Source organism: Enhydra lutris, unplaced genomic scaffold (genome assembly GCF_002288905.1).
Source record: "Enhydra lutris kenyoni isolate GAN:26980312 unplaced genomic scaffold, ASM228890v2 scaffoldscaffold10, whole genome shotgun sequence".
Taxonomy (NCBI): domain Eukaryota; kingdom Metazoa; phylum Chordata; class Mammalia; order Carnivora; family Mustelidae; genus Enhydra; species Enhydra lutris.
Genome location: NW_019154094.1, coordinates 29,283,360 through 29,300,530, shown reverse-complemented (window position 1 = coordinate 29,300,530; position 17,171 = coordinate 29,283,360). Strand labels below are relative to the sequence as shown.

Sequence of the window (17,171 nt, the reverse complement as noted above, 5' to 3'; positions counted from 1 at the left end):
AGAATTCTCTCTCCCCTCTGCCCCTTCCCCAACTCATGCTCTCTCTCAAATACAACATTGAAAAAAAAAAAAAAAAGACCCTAAACTAGATCTAGCTTTATTCCCATAATTACACTGAATGCCCAGAGTCCTGCCAGATAGATACTATTATTTCCCCACTTCAAAAATGAGAATACTAAAGCTCAAAGAAATACGGCAACTTGCCCAAGGTGCCCAAGCTGGGGAAGGCAAACCAGACTTAACTCCTATCACTGCAACTCCTATGCCCTTCTATTCTGCCCATTACACCCTACTACCTCCCTGTAATCTTTCAAGCCCAAATCTGAGAGGCCTTCCCAGACAGCCACAATGGCACTAAACTCTCACCAGCGCACCTCAAGTCACAGACCACCCTCATTTCAAAACTTGGACTGCTTATTGTTCTCCAAAGGTGACTAAATTCCTCAAACGTAGGAAATGGATGAGTTTATTCTTTTAGCCCCCAAATACACAACTTACACAAGTTGCCCAACTTAATTTTAGGAACCCATCCAAGTTGAAAAGTGAAAGACTGTGTGCATTCCTAAATGCACATGGCAATTGCTAGTCATCAACTAAGCTTACCTTTCCATGCTAAATTACAAGAAATGTAAAGAAAAATATCCAGGGGGGGCCTGGGTGGCTCAGTGGATTAAAGCCTCTGCCTTCGGCTCAGGTCATGATCCCAAGGTCCTGGGATCAAGCCCCACATCGGGCTCTCTGCTCAGCGGGGAGCCTGCTTCCTCCTCCTCTCTCTCTGCCTGCCTCTCTGCCTACTTGTGATCTCTGTCAAATAAATCAATCTTTAAAAAAATATATCCAAAATGAAGATAGTCCAATACCTACCACATACTTAACCCTCAAATTCTCAGGAAATATATGCATTAACACTGGCAAACCTACTCAACTGTAAGCAAGTATCAAGTCCCACCATAACACATTAAAGACGACATGACTGGTTTGCCTGTATGTCCAACTTGGAGAAACACCTGTCCACCATCAAGTGACAATGTGCTGTGCCTTTCTACAGGCCTGGGGACGCTGGTTTTATTGACCTTACCTCTTCTGTTACTGGGACAGTGTCAAGGGCATCCAACTGTGTGTACGGCTCTCAACTCCATAAACCCTACAGCAAAGAAATGCTTCAGATAACTCAGAACCCTCCAATTGGGTAGAAAGTTAACTGTAGGATTAGTGAATTTAGGAATTCCAAAATGGATTGTGCAAACAGTATCCACAAAGCTCATCTGATTTCAGCTGTTAACCATTTGCCAAGCACAGGTTAGCTTGTGCCAGTATAAAAATTAGTGAAACAGTGGAATGTGCAGACTGGGAAATGGAGTTGTTGACATTTGTCATTATTTTTAGTTAAAAAAACCATTGCCTTTGGGGGGAAAGAAAAAAAGCCTGTTAGTATAAACCTAAGCCACAAACTCTACTTGAATTTTGGAGGAAAAAAAAAAAAGTCCGTTACTCCAAAACCATTAGAATACAACAGGAAATAGTATTCTAGAATGGCAAGTAGCCAGAGATGGTCCATTGTCATCCTGTTTAGTGCAACAATCAGTCTATCAAGTTACCCCAAAACGCTGTACTACCAATTCTGTTTACTAAAGTTGACTATGGGTAAGTTAGAGATCAAATATGAAGCTGAAATTCAAAAATATTTAAATTCAGGCACAGGTTAATTGGCACTAGCTTCTGAATCCAAAGCCCCAGGTGTTACTGTTTACTATCATCTACTATGCAATACATAAAAGAACAAGAACCCAGGGTTTTTAGAAAACGGAATCCATTCTCTCCATTTAGGGCAATTCTACACTTCTAATCATGTAATGGTCTGAAAGAAACCTTTCTAAAATGATTCCAGTACAGATATTGTGCACCCATGCATGCAAATTAGTGCCAAATTATGCCAAAAGAGAACTTTTTTATAAGGTGAGTCAGGACTTCTGTCAGATACCAGGTTTGAGTTGTCCATTCACGTCAGCTGCACCCTCCACGCGGAAATCCTTAAGACTTAAGAAACAGAGGTACAATAAGTTCCTGCATTAAGCTTTTTCCCTTACAGACCAGGAAATGCCTTCGGATCCTAAACCATCTAAAGTGACTGGGGAGCAGGAGCTGGGACAGAGGTGTGAACTATTAAAGAAAATAAAATAATTCCACACATATATTTTTCTAATTTATATTTTATTGCATTATGAAAATAATACATTTGGCAAAGTAATCTAGGCTCCAAATTGAAATAAAAGAAAATTCTGAAGTGTACTGATTATTTTTTAAATGTGAAATATTAGATGTATCCTAACCAATACATACTAGCATTCTTATTAGGCCAATAATCCAATAAACCTAATTATAATAATTCCACATAAAATTACAAGGTGTTTTTGCATTCATCCATTTTATGATTAGCACAAATCTCAAGAGAACTGAGCTTCATTTGATCAAAACCAATGTAATTAAGAAACTCCTGTTCAGAAGACAACTTGAAACACTATCCAAAATTTTTATTTCCTTTGGTTCTACAAGTTGCATTTTCATCCTTATCACGTTACATTTCTCATAAACATTGTAGCAGCTATAGATTCTGCCCAGTACCTTTATAAGTAAACTAGTATATTACATTTACATTATTTGAAAAATTACTGATTTTACAAATGCAAAAATGCATAAATACATGCCTATCTACACCAGCAAAACAAAGTACTCTGAACCTCTATGCTTTAACAGGCTATACCTTCTGGCGCAGGATTTCTGGAACGCCTTTCCAAGCCAAAGGGTTATAGCTCTCTGACGGGGAATTCCACTGCTCTGTCCACATTGTTGAAAGGTGTAGTTACAATAAATCCTAACTGGATTAAATTTATTTAATAATCAACATTTAAAATAGGACATTTTCCACCACTTATTTCTGTTCTGCTACATTTTCAGAGCTGAAAAGATCTAATTTTTAAAATGTACTAGGATATTTTTACTTTTTTAAAAGGGGAAAGTGCTAAAAACATATTACATATTATTCTCTATCCTCATCAGCATTTCAAGTTCTTTTTACATATTGGGTTCAGAGTCTAGATTCTAATAGGTAAACAATCTGCTCAAGGCCAAAAAAGGGAAAAATAACATTTTTAATCACTGAGGTCTTGCTTCTTCATTTAGATCTTTAATATGACTTTGCTGATGTAAGAAAATGTGCCTAAAATCAGCCTTTAAAAAATTCACATCTGAATCAGTTACTATTACAACTGACATTTTCATTTAAGCAAAGTCTATGTAAGTGCACCTATGCATACTTGCGGAAATCTACTTCCAAATGGGCATCAGTATCTTAAACCAGCTGAACAAGGTTTCCCAGTTTAACTACAGTATTCCACCTATCCTAAAGGAGATATTCCGTGAGCATTCTACAATTATCTGTGTGAACAGCAACAAGTTTGATCTATGATCAACATATGAATATCTAATAAATATTAAAACTATTAAACTATAGATTAAAATGCAGATCTCTCATAGAGTTAAGTGATGGCATTTTGGTACATTCACCATTATTGTACTTTATTTAATAAAGAAATACATTTGCCCTTGCAAAAATAGCAATTGCAAGTTTACAAATAAAACCACAGACCTCAAAGTCATGACGCTAAATCTTCAACTTAAAACCAACAAAAGTAAATTGATTTGTTTACAAATGGTCCATGGCACAATTAAAACAAAAAATATCAAAAGGTCACAGGATCTTAAAGAATACGTTTATTGACAATAATTTCATAAATATCCTAAAGAAAATTTCAAAATTTCTAAAATTAAAATGTTTAAAATCTGTTCTCATTGGCAAAATATCCCTCAACAAAATAATAGGTCAATAGGTCACTACAAATGAATGTCACATTTAAAATTGGCTTCAACATTTTTGCAAAAAAAATTTTTAAAAATTTACAATGTGTGATTTTTTCTCCCCTCCTGGGTACAGTAAATCAATATTCAATTTTTATTTTAACTACTAGACATATTCTTAAATATATCATCAAGCTGCTGTGAACCTGACAGTCAAGTCAGTCAGTAGTATATTTACCCTATAAACATAAACGGAGCCAAATCATTTGGTAATTTTAGTCATAGCAATTTAAGTAGTCAAAATGCAAAAGTTGTGGTCGCCACCCACATCACCCCAAAGATTATGATACAGTGTCAGAAATTGTTTGCATCAGTTTTATAAGTTCATCTGTGTACTTCAGGTATCTGAAACTAAAAAAGGGATTCTTTTGTATTTTGATAAAAATGTACTCAAATATTTCATAACATTAATATTTATTGCTTTATATGAATACTGTATTGAAAGCCCAAGCATTCAGTTTACACACAGAAATTATACAATTATATACCGCTTCACAAAGGCAGTGAACACATTACATTCTACAAAATCTACTTTACAGAAATTTAAAAATTCTAAATATCAAAAGGTACAGCTGAAGAAACAGGTATAAATTTGGCAGCCAGTAATTTTGACAGGGAAGTTGCAGCTTGCATGACTTTTAAATATGTGAATTTGAAAATATTGAGTTTAGAGTAATCATTGTGCTTTGTGTTAATCTGAAAAATATAACACTGGCTGTCGAAGAAGCATGTTCAAAAATATTTAATTCACTTCAAAATGTCATACAAATTATGGTGGTTTCTATGCACCCCTAAAGCTTCAGTCATTTAGCTCCAGTACATTACTATAGTAATATATTAATTCTTCCAGTACAGTGGGGTTTCATACCATTGACATTTGCATACTCTAGAATAATTTAGAAAGAAATGTGTAATATTCACAATGTTCAGAAAAGCAAGCAAAAGGTCAAGGAACCTGCCGGGTTCTTCTGAGATGGTCTCATGTCAGCATTCATTCTACAAAATAGTAAGCTAATGTTTGAACACAGTTTCCAAGATAAAGCATATTTTCTCATAAATAATGAAGTCTTTTTCTCAGGCACCTCAGAAGTATACAAAAGAATTTTAGTTAGAACAGATCTCTTGGAATGTGTTTAACCTGGTATTTCAACAGACTTATTTCCAGGGTTTCACAAGGGCCAGATTTTATTTGAATTACTCAGAAGAGAAACTGAAACTGTCTTCTGAAAGAGGTGAACTCAATCATTACCAATAGAAAAAGTATTCACTGTATTCATCTCTTATAGAAACAGAAAAATAGAACATTTCCCCCCTTAGAATAATATATATATATATGTATATATGACTTAAAGTTCCATTGTACATAGTCAAACAATAAAATCTGGAAGCCAGCATGAAACCCTATAATTCACATGTTAAAATGTTGAAACTATGACCAAAATATGAAAACTGCTAGAGTTGTCAGAAAGAGACAAGACAAAAAGATTTCTTGCATATGTATAAACTAAATGTGATAATCTCCAAAAGGTTTTCAAAATTATAATTATTACCTTCCAGTTTAAAAACTTTAATTCTTTAAAAAAAAAAAAATCTATACACAAACCACTGATTTGACAAGACCAGGAGAAAAAAAAAAAAAAAAAAAAAAGTCAGCGGTACGCAGGACCCAGAGGAGCTGATATTCACAGTTCTTACATGTACAACTCTTTCAGGATTTATCCCATAAAGTACTTTATTTTACAACCTGCTTCTCTTGTAAAACTAAAGGTCCACTTTATTACATAAAAGTTTTATACAGTGTAAAACCAGAACTGTATGTAAAATACTGCATCTACATGTTTCTCAATAGTTAGTCTTGTTCCATTGGTTCATCTGTGACTTCTGTGGTTTCGTCCTCATTTTCCATGGATGACTCTGAGAGAATCTCTCCAGTTTTACTGGAGTTGGATCCTACTAATTCTTCTGTCTCATGGCAATCAGAACCACTACTTACAGGGCCTGTATTTGCACTACCTTCAGAATGTAAATCTTTCTCAGCTTGAGTCAGATCAGATTCCTCCATCTGATTATTTTCCTCAGAAGTCTCTTCATTCACAGTTAAGGCATCATCAGATTCTTTTTCTTGATTTTTTCTTTCTGGGATCATTTCTCTTGATGTCATAAAAGACTCTAAAAATAAGCAAATGTTGTTGTAGTTAAATTTTATTTTCAAAATACCTCCACAGTTAAGTTTCATGAATTCTGATATTCTACAGTTCAAATCATATCCCCTGAAACTCAGCAGCAAATACATACAGGTGGGAGAAAAGCCCAACAACAGCATTACAAGGAGCTCCATTATGTTAAATTCTTTCAGGCAAAATGAAGTACAAGAATTTGAGGATCTCCTTACTCCACCCTTTTACAGATGGTCTCTAAATACCTTCTTCTTCCTCTTCATCCTCTTCTTCATCCTCTTCTGTACAGTGCTGCCTGGTACAACTACTTTCCTTGTCTTTATCCTGAGATGATGACGACGCTTCTGTTTCTTCTACCATAACCGAAGCAATTTCACTGGAAGATGTTTGACTGGCTGTCTCTCTGACTTCGCTTTCTTTGTCAAACCTGAGTCTTTTTACCTCATGCCCCTCGGCCTCCGCACCATCTTCATCAGGATGTTTATTTTTTATAGGGCTCACTGAGGAACCTTCTGATTCAGATGTCACAGAGTCACTGTAAATGTTTTTTTAAAGTGTCATTAATAAGACTGTTTTCTTCATCTTCCACACTCTCATTTTTAAGGTCTAATAATTTTTTAAAATTGCATTTCAGTGTCAAAGTTAAATTATAACATCTGAACAAAGAGAAACACGAGAATAATTTCAAGGGAACCTCAACTGTGTCACAAATATTTCCCACTAGAACTAGTCAACAAGTTATATGACATTTCTGTTCAATTTCCCAGTAACTTAAAATGCCTTTCCGTAAGAGAACTACAAGTCTTCCAGATGGACATACTCATTAAGACCTCTCACCTGTTTAGTCTGCTTTGGGATATAAATAAAAGCTTTCCTTTAATGATCTACAATGAGAAATAACTAAAAATCTTCAGCTCTGATAAATCTTTTCTCTTTTCAGGTTACTTTCAAAAACAAGAAATAGAAAGCATTATAATCACTTTATTTTCTTAAGATGCTATTACAAATTAGCAGTTTTAAGCTTCTCTAGGACTATCTTCATCATGTGCTATTGCTGAAAAAGTCCAGAAGCCATAGACCACAATAAAACCTTGCTGTGTCTCTCAAAACAATAGCATAGAGTAGATAAAGAGTGCTGAAAGGATAAATGCCAACCTATTTTGAAAACATTTTCTGTTTTTAAATATAAATCGCATACAAACCTGTGATTTTTGTCCTCATTTTGCTGTAAGTTTGACTCTTTGCTGTCTGCGCTCTCAGGCAAGCCATTTGTTGTCATGGGGACTGACAAAGAAACCTTTGGTCGATTAAGTGGCCTGGGTGTTCCAGGCCCATTTATATTAGACCTAGGATAAGATAAAGAACATCATTTTCTCATTTGGTAAGAAGTCACCCTCCCAAGGTCTGCTTATATGAACACATCACAGAAGTATTTACTCTAACTTTGACTTTCAAGATTTCAGGGTTACCAAATTAATTGTTCAGTATATTCTATGGCTTCCATAAAATGCCCAATTTTATTTAAGAATTGAACCTGCTTCTCAAAATTAGGAATATACAATCTCTCTGGATATTAAAATCAATAATCTCACCGTTCAGTATAACTTGGTGAATTTCCAGGAAACATAACACCATTCATTCGATTTAAACTATTAGAATTATTTTTCCTATGAGAAAAGGAAAAAACATTATTATAGACCCTTTAGTTCTTTAATTTTGATAAGAGCCACAGGCCTAAAGGATCTTTTGTACAATCTCACAGTCACAGAACATAACGAACAGAATTCTTTAAGAAATAGCATTAACTACGGGATTACCTTAACATCTCATTTAACACAGGTATATTCTTGCTAGAGTTCTAAAAACAATGTTATCGTCTATAAAATCACAGACATTTTATAAATCCAGTGCCTTTTTTTCTTTTTAAAAATTTTTCTTTATTTATTTGAAAGAGAGAAAGAAAGCACGTGCACATGAGATGCGAGAGGGTCAGAGGGAGAAGCAGAGTCCCCATGAAGCTGGGAGACCGATGCGGGACTTGATCCCACAACACCGGGATCATGACCTGAGCCTAAGGCAGTCGCTGAATCAACTGGGCCACCCAGGTGCCCTAAATCCAGTGTTTCTTAACAGAAGACATCGTTCTCTCAATTCCCCTTCATGGACCCCACAGTCCCAGTGGACTTTTGGCAATGTCTGAAGACATTTTTCAGGGAAAAAGGGGCATTATTAGCATCCAGTAGGCAGAAGCCTAGGACAGTGCTAACCCCACTTTAATTCCCAGGACAAAGAATCGTAAGAAAACATTAATAGTGCCAAGGATTGCGTCTTAAACCAACACATTAATTTGCTATATAAATCTTGACAACTGAAAATGCTTTTCCATCGTGAGGAGGAAAGTCATCAAGGAACTATTCCAAACCTAGGAGTTATCCCCCAGACATGCCATGGCAAGGTATCTAGGATGGGATCTCAGGGCCCTGAGTACCATGACAGTACATAAATCCACAAATCTTAAGATTACAGTAAATCACCAATCACTTTAATCCAAACCTCTTTACTAGAAAATCATACAGATGATATCATTGGTAATACTCTACTTGAGGGACTGGGTGGTAGGTTCACAAGTATTTAAAATATTTTCCTGCATCATTTCCATATAAAATAAATGTGACCTAATTTAAATACTTATATATTAGAAAATATTAGATATGATATAATCAGTATATACAGAAATTTTTAAAAATTTCTTTACTTACTCTGAAGAAGGATAAACACAGCTAACAACCATCACATTCTGCAACAACAAAAATTGATGCTTTAATATGCAGAAAAGCACTACGAAATAAAGGTTAACCATTTGTTTTTAAGCGCTCACAATCACCCTGGCACCCCATCTATCCAATTTTACTAATACAAGAAAATAAATGGTGAAAAGTAAAAACTTTTAATCAAACAAGAGAAACTAAAACAATTAACACACTAAATCTAATGACCAACTAAACCATTTGCTCCTTCTGCCAGTATTATTTTAATTCTACTGGAGCTACTTTGGGGCCCTGATATGTATCAAATTTAATACAGTGGAACCACAGTCTTATTTTAGATAGAAATCATGCCAAGATACTTAGAGACTGAAGTATTCAGGCCATGTATAATGAATTTCCTTAAAAAGCAGTACACAATCAAAAGTTTGTGTAGTAGTATCATACATCCAAAAAAAGAGCTTCAGACTTTTTAATAATATAATCTTCCCAGTAATACTGACTTTCCTATAGTCAATATTCATTAAAAGTGTAGTATGACCCATAGGAAGTGCTTTTCAGCAGCACTTCTGCAGTCCTATTAACCATATTTCACAGATCAGAAACTGAGACTTAGGTTATGTAACTGGTCCATGGTCACCCAAATACGAAACACTGCAGCCCTGATTTGGTGATAGGACCACTCCTGGTATGACTACTTTGACTGCCTCTTCATTCAAAGATTGCCAAAATCTAATTATTAAAAGACAATAAGCTGAAAGTAAGTGCTGATGAATCATCTCACTTTCCTGCCCTTCAGAAATCTCATTAAATCAAGGGCATGGAAACACAACAAAACAAATTAATCCAGTAAGGCCCTAAGATCTGTTGTAAACATTAAGTAACGGTTTTAGATTCCTGCTCCAAGGGTGAATAAACTGAATCTGAATTATAACCATAAAATGAACATTGGACAATGTTTTAGGATCAATCAGAGGGAATTAGCAACCTACTGGTCCAATCTTGGTTCTCACAGGGCTCTCTCATTGGTTCTTCACTTCAAACAAGTCCATTTCCTACTTATTATTCCCTCAAACACCTGGATGTCTTTGTTCATCACATTGTTTCCTAGATCCAATATGCCCTTCTCTTACAACTAACATCCCTTACCGACAAAAAAACACTTCTTCATTCTTAAGTCTGATCTACATCTTTCTCAATATCTAAGTTAAATTTTTCATCAGATTTTCCAAAGTTGTGCACCTGTGAAGTCCAGAAATGAAGAAATGAATTCCATGGGTAACAAGTGTGCAAAACACAGCTAAAGTTAAAATATCAATTCCAGAACTTTGGAGAGCCTTTGATGCTAATGTGTACTAGGAATTTGGAAGAGACAGTAAGCAGCATTCCCCAAACTTCGCTGATCAAGTCCTCCCTCTGTGTCCCTTCTATTAAATCTTGCTCCAAAACTTAGTTTTTCCCAAATTAGGAAAACAATTTGGGAAAAAAAAACTTCAGGTATGTTTCAGGAAATCTACTTGAAGAAAAGGTGCCTGAAGCAGAACTTACTCAGTGCTCTCTTCAGAAATAAAGTTTAATATAATCCCAATGATTAAGATAAATACCTTCTCTACTCCTCTGAGAAATTTGTCTGTTCCTGTATAGTTTCTCCTTGGATCTGTTAGCAATTCACATAGTCGCTGAATAGTAAAAGGGATACTGCAAAAGAATATAATTTTATAGTTTGAGGTCATTAATTATCAAGAGAATCAGAAACATTATTACTCTTACTATTTAAAGATTTATCTAGTTACCCATGTATTAAGCGATAAAAGAAACTGCTACAATAGGGAGATGAAAAGATGAGTGACTTAAAAAATACTCAAGATAATAAGCACACCTATCTCTTTAACAAGAAAATCCCTAGCTTAAAACGCAATTTAAAAAAGAACACACAAAATTTAGAAGTTTCAAAATTAATGGAGAAACATATTTTTGACATTCTGAATACGATTAAAGTTTACAAGAGAGGCAACACGAATAATAATCAAGTTACAGTTTATTAAGTACAGGAATTTTCCCTCAAGCATTCCTTTGCACATACAGGTTTCTTTACAGTGTCTCCAAATAAAACTACAAATGTAGTATCAGACAGAACAAGGCAAATGATTCCAATGAAGACGTATGATAGAGTTCTGCTCCACAGTTAGTTTTACACACAATCTAGGATTCATAAGATGTAAAATACACACAAATACAATCAATATTTTGGTAAGTGCCTTACCATAATTAAATTTTCACTTGATCATATCAAATACAAAACTGATGTAAGTTGGAACTAAAATCTTTTATAAATATTTAAAAATTTATCTCACACACTTCAGCATTTCTCAGAATTACAGTCTGTACAGCCAACCTAAAAGCATTAGATAGGACAAACAGCTAAAAAGTACAGACATAAACTTCAGACTTCATTATATGCCATTCAAATCTATTTACTTTCCTTATAAAGAGAATTACAAAACCTCAAATTAAGAGTTAATATTCACAAAGTTCTTTACTATGTATAGGAATTTTGATATAATACTCTCCCACAAAGGAAAGCAGCTAGTACGTAACAGTGCCAAGACTCAAACCTAGTGTCTCTAACTTCAAATCCCTTATCATCCCCTCCATTATTCCAAACATACTTAAAATCTTGTTTATTTTTTAATGGGACAGACCATATTTAGTCCTCATATCCTTAGCATCAATATTATTCTTATGTTCTTATAAAAAGCCAGTATAAGGTTTATAACAAATTTTGTAAAGGTGTAAAGTGTATGTTATTCATATGAAAACAATCATTTTACTTAGGAGAGCCCAAGAATCTATCTTTTCTCAAGTAGGATCAAAACCTAAAAATCAGAAACTATCATTCTGTCAACAAGAGACTGAGAGCTAACTAAATGTGTGTCTGATATCACAAATACTCAGAAGCAACTAGAAATTACAGAACTCTGACGTTCACCATGACTGCTAAAGAAAATTCCTTTGGGTTTCTGAGAAAGAATACGGTTTCTTGCTTTTGAAATATGGTCAGACTGGAGTACACACACAGTCAAAACGAAGAATCTTTGAAATGGAAAAAGGAAACAAAGCACACCAACAACGTTACTAATAATGAAACAGTTTACTGGTCTGTTTTATTCATTCCTATAAAGACACCACATAAGTGAAAACCTATAGCTAATACACGAAACTGTTAACTGCATTAAAAAATACAGGGAAACATTTTCCCAAGCTACATACATAATAAACAACATGAGTTTACAAAATGTCTTTCCTGAAAGCTCAAGGGCAGGATCTCCTCCTTTATATTAGGTTCAATATGCGAGTTATTTGTACACATACGTATCTGAAATGCAGTACCACCATGGATTTCTGAGTATTAATGGTATACCAGCACCTCAGCCCCTTCTTCAAATTCATTACTTTCCAAACCTTAAACACACAAACTCCACCTATCTATGTTATCCCCTCATTAATTAACTCACAGTGATACAATCAGAAGTGTCTACATTATTAAAAAATAAACAAAATAGCACCCACTGTTAAGAATATTCAAACGATACTTAACAGACAATTTCAACAGATAATTATCTATCTTTTCCTCCAACTAAATTTCCTTCAATACCAAAAACCAGTATCTTCTCTTAAGATAAAAATAACTTTAAAACATAAGTATCTTTAAATTGTCTGTTTAACAATGTTTACATGTTTTGGCTAATTTTCTTCAGGAAGGCAAGTAAAAGTGTAGCCTATTATTAACAATGCATGTATTGATAAATAATACTGCTTTTAGGGAGAAAAAGGTATTATGTTTGCACAGCACTGTCAGCAATAAAAGCCTATGATAAAACGTGTTTACTCCTTAGACACTTTCAAGAGCTTTCAAGAGCTTTTGAAGGTATTTTACGAAGTGTCCAATAGATGGCACTAAAATCTCATATAATACCCACCCCCTTGCATAAGCAGGCTAAAATACAAGTATTACTTGCAAATAAAAGTATCCTTTGGAAACATTAATATAATCTTGCCAAATGCACTGACGGTCTCTTTACACAGTTGTAATTTTTAACCTTTTAGGTAATATGAAAGCCTACCACAAGCTAAAATCAGAGCATGTAAATAACTACAATAAATGTCAATAAAATTTTGTACAGTGTTCTCAAAACAGAATAAATTGTATGCCAAGGAGGTAAGTCTGAACCTGGGAACACTTAATCTATGTTAGATCTTTAAAAGGAGGTATAAGAATAAACCAGATAACCAAATCCAAAATGGTTGGTACAAAAAATCTGTGCAAGGTTTGCTATTACTCCTTAGATACAGCATACAAAACAGTTTTTTCTAACTCCTGAAAATATTAAAACTTTTTCCAATAAAAATCACTAACTAAATTAAGACCTTATGTGCCAAGAAGAAAAAAGCAAAAACCAGATTTCCCCAAATTTAGGGATTCTGAACCAGAATTCAGAATTCTGAACCTGGTTCAGAATCCCTAAATTTGGGGAAATGGGTAAGGATATTCATTGGAACAATATACTATAAAATAATTTAATAGAAAAACATTTGGGGTTATTTCAAATAGAACAGATTGTTTACTCTGCAATATATTACTTATTTCCCTGCCATCCTAAGATAAAAACTAAGATTACATAAAGAACTGGGTGGGGGGAAACATGGAACAGGACTAGCTAGCATTTTCAACTTTTCAACTTAAAAAAAAAAAAAAAAGGTGTATCCACGAAATCCACTAAAACTTGGGAGGGAAAAAACCCCACATCAAGTAAAGGATCCAAAAGTGACAAGTCCTTTCAAATGGTATCACCCAGAAACACTATAGAACACTGACGTCCAGTCTACTTTTGATGTACAAATTATAAGGTAGTGTGCATAAAAAGGCATACTCACTAGCCCACTGAGAGACTGTGTCCAGGTTGAATTTATCTCTCTTAAAGTTTCATTTCCATATCTAGGAAACAGGGATTCTGAACGTATACTTCTCACTACTGATTATCATGAAGACTAAATAAAATATAATGTATCTAAACCATTTAACAGTGCCTGAAATATTTTATAAGGTATTCATTAAATCTTAGTTCCTATCATCATCCTGATCCTAACCCACTAATTAATGAAGGCTGCAGAAAGCACAAACACCCCAAAGACCAACTATAGAGGAACAAAACCAAAAGTTTATCTCTATCTTTTAAAATACTCCTTTAAATTCCAAGGAGAGCAACTAACACGTTTTACATTAGTTATAGTATCTGAATTTGACTGCAATTGTTCCCATTCACTGAATTAAAAAAAAGTATTAGGGCTCCTGGGTGGCTCAGTGAGTTAAGCAACAACTCTTGATTTCAGCTCAGGTCAAGATTTCAGGGTCATGAGATCTATCTCATAGATTGATCTCAGGGATCAAGCTCTGAACCGGGTGTGGAGCCTGTTTGAGATTCTCTCTCCCTCTGTATGCCCAACCCTTTACATGCATAAGTCTTAATGAGAATTCAGTATCATGAAAGGGGCTGAATATCAGGGAAAGACATCAAACCATGAATTAGCAATCCAATGCTACTTTTAATAGAAAGAAATTTTAGACAATAAGGCCAACACCTCAAGGAAGAATTTCCTATCTTGTATTTTAAGCAGAGATTACAGTTTGACTAAAATTTATCTTAGTCTATTTAATGTTTCATCATTAAAATGTACAAATATTCTGAATGTATACCAATGTATACAACCATTCTGAATATATACAGGTATTCAGTTGGAAAGAAGAAATTCAGAGAAGAAAAATGTGCACTTAATTCAGAATTTAAGATAAAATCAGATAACTGATTACCTTATTCCTTTCCAATGCAAGCAACTTTCCTCATGAAAAAGAGAGGAATATAAAATATAACACAGAGGCCGTTTGAGTATAAAAACGAAGAGATAACCATAAAATCAGACATCCTGTTATGAAAAATATTAAAACAGCCAGCTCAACTTCAGTTTTACGCATAAAGATGTCATTTTTACTATGTCCTTATTTTCTATGAATGGCTACATTTGTACCATGCCTTAGTTAACAAAATCACTTAAATCTGACCTGAACTATTCAGGTAAAAACTAGCTTAAATGTATCTCAGTTACCACTAAGAAAATAAAATAAAATAAAATAAAATATCTCTATATATCTATCTCAGTTATCTAAGGCTGAACAAACAGGTTCAGTTTTGGGTACTCTTAAGTCCTACAAAAGTCAGAAATATCACTGGAAATTTCACTGATATTATCTTTATCTTAGTATCTACGCAATATCTCTATCAGTACTCAGGCTTTACATCTGTACAAATATACACATACTTAAATATCGTTATGTATATATTTTCTACCTCAAATCAAATGTCAGAAATTGAGATTTACTAAAAAACATCAATGTAAAATGACAAGTACAAACAATTAATAAAATGAAGAAGTAGCCTCTTTAAATAATGCTAAGTAATTATAAACTAGTATCTGTACCACTCCCCATCCCAAAATAAGTATGTAGCAACTGTCAACACTTTCATTCAAGTTAATAATCTCTTATAGTGCCTACAGTAGTCTGAACTGTCTTGTTCTGGCATCAAATCAAAAATGTCAAGAAAAAAATCTGGACTTTTGCTGTATCCTACCTTTCAATTTAAAACATTTTATTAGAACATCAAATCAAACCATATGATCAAAGGACAAGGCAAGGTGAGGTAGGAGGAGGGAAGGCTACTAAATAATTCCAATTCTCAACTAGTTATGCTAAGTGAAAGACAGTGAAGAAAATGGAAATAAACACATTTAGCTAAAAGATTTAATATGGTCAACAAATACTGACACAAAAACTCTATTTCTCCTAAACAACTGAAGAGAATTCTGGAAGCAGCAATAAAATAGGTCAAAGGAAGTAAGAGAACAAAGTAACAAATAGCTAGAACCTATTCGCTCATCCCTGAATAATCTCAAGCTAACTGTAAAGCAAACAATACAAAATCAAAATAGGATTATGCTTTAAATCTATGATTCAGATTTAAGAATACAAAAATCTCTTACATGACCTTTTAAAAAAGTATGAAGAGGCACACTCTCAGGTGCAGAAATTTTCAAGCGCTATCTGTGTGTAAGCAACACACATATAAAACAATAATGTATAACACATTATATGTTAATAAAAATTAAAAATTTTTAAAAAACCCGACAATGTGAAAGCTTTTATCACTAAGAAAAATCTGGTCAATCATGTACATTAAAGTAACTTTAGAGAAGAAATTCAATATTCAGAAAGACTATCATGCCAAAAGATGAAAAGTGCTCTTCAGTTGTAACCAACTGTACCTGCCTTAGAAAGATGATGTGACAAAAAAGATCTTTAGGTATCAAATGGTTATGTACTTTTTCCAGACCTGCTCATAAACACTACTTTAGTCAACCACTCAGTACCTTAAACTTACTGCTTATTTTAGAAAGATATAACAACACTAACAAAGGAGAAGCAAAGACACAGTTAATTTATATTCATTATTCTTAAACTGTCAGTAATTTAGAGTCGACACATAAGTATCTTTTAAAAAACTACTAAAAATGTAAATCACATTTCTTTCTACCCCTTGAAGTGCCTCTTTGTGTACAGCAGGAATGAACTACTACAAATAAAATACAAATATAGAAACATGTTTTTATTTCTTTCACTGATTTATTCAGTACTGTTTGAAAACCTACTGTTCAGGCATTCACTGTTGTAGGCCTTGTTTGGAAAAGACAGTTAACCCTGTCTTTCAGAATCTTACAGTTCAAGAAATCAAGCCAACAAGTGTATGGACAATTTCCACTTCAAAGGGGAAATTTAAATGTTGAAAATATACTAAAATAACTTTAGAAAATGAATAATCTTTTTCAGGACTAAATACTATGAAGCATTTAAAAACCGAGCTTTTACTAATTAAAAGCAAAAACAATAAACTTACCAATAAGAAAATCACTCCAAAGTAAGAAAAACAAAAAAGGGTATGAAACCACAATTTGTAAGAGCTAATAAGAACCTGATAAATGTTCAATTTCACCTGCACTCAAAGACACATAAATCTGTGCGCACATGCATGTGCTGCACACACACACAATATTAAGGAATTACAGTATCTGCATTTACACACACATGAAATAATACACATTTTGCAAGGTCAACTTGACAGTTCAAGAGAAATTTTGAGTATGTGTACACTGTGACATTAACAATTCCATTTCTACAAATTAAAAGCAACAATCTACACATACA

The 17,171-nt window shown here is 33.9% G+C and overlaps 1 protein-coding gene across 5 annotated transcripts in view; it reads right to left on the bottom strand.

The window, feature by feature from the left end:
- Positions 1 to 2,196: 2,196 nt before the first annotated feature.
- LOC111144171 (protein phosphatase 4 regulatory subunit 2) overlaps positions 2,197 to 17,171 on the bottom strand; it is a 52,690-nt gene continuing 37,715 nt past the window's right edge. For 4 of the 5 annotated variants that reach the window (XM_022498349.1, XM_022498351.1, XM_022498348.1 and 1 more), the window contains 6 exons: positions 10,462 to 10,555; positions 8,852 to 8,889; positions 7,685 to 7,759; positions 7,295 to 7,438; positions 6,338 to 6,627; positions 2,197 to 6,084 (listed from right to left, as the gene is read on the bottom strand). In XM_022498349.1, the coding sequence (XP_022354057.1) occupies positions 5,765 to 6,084; positions 6,338 to 6,627; positions 7,295 to 7,438; positions 7,685 to 7,759; positions 8,852 to 8,889; positions 10,462 to 10,555 (961 nt within the window). In that variant the 3' untranslated portion in view covers positions 2,197 to 5,764. Of the gene's footprint in view, positions 6,085 to 6,337; positions 6,628 to 7,294; positions 7,439 to 7,684; positions 7,760 to 8,851; positions 8,890 to 10,461; positions 10,556 to 17,171 lie in introns of those variants that run through there. The other variant, XM_022498352.1, reaches the window with a different exon arrangement.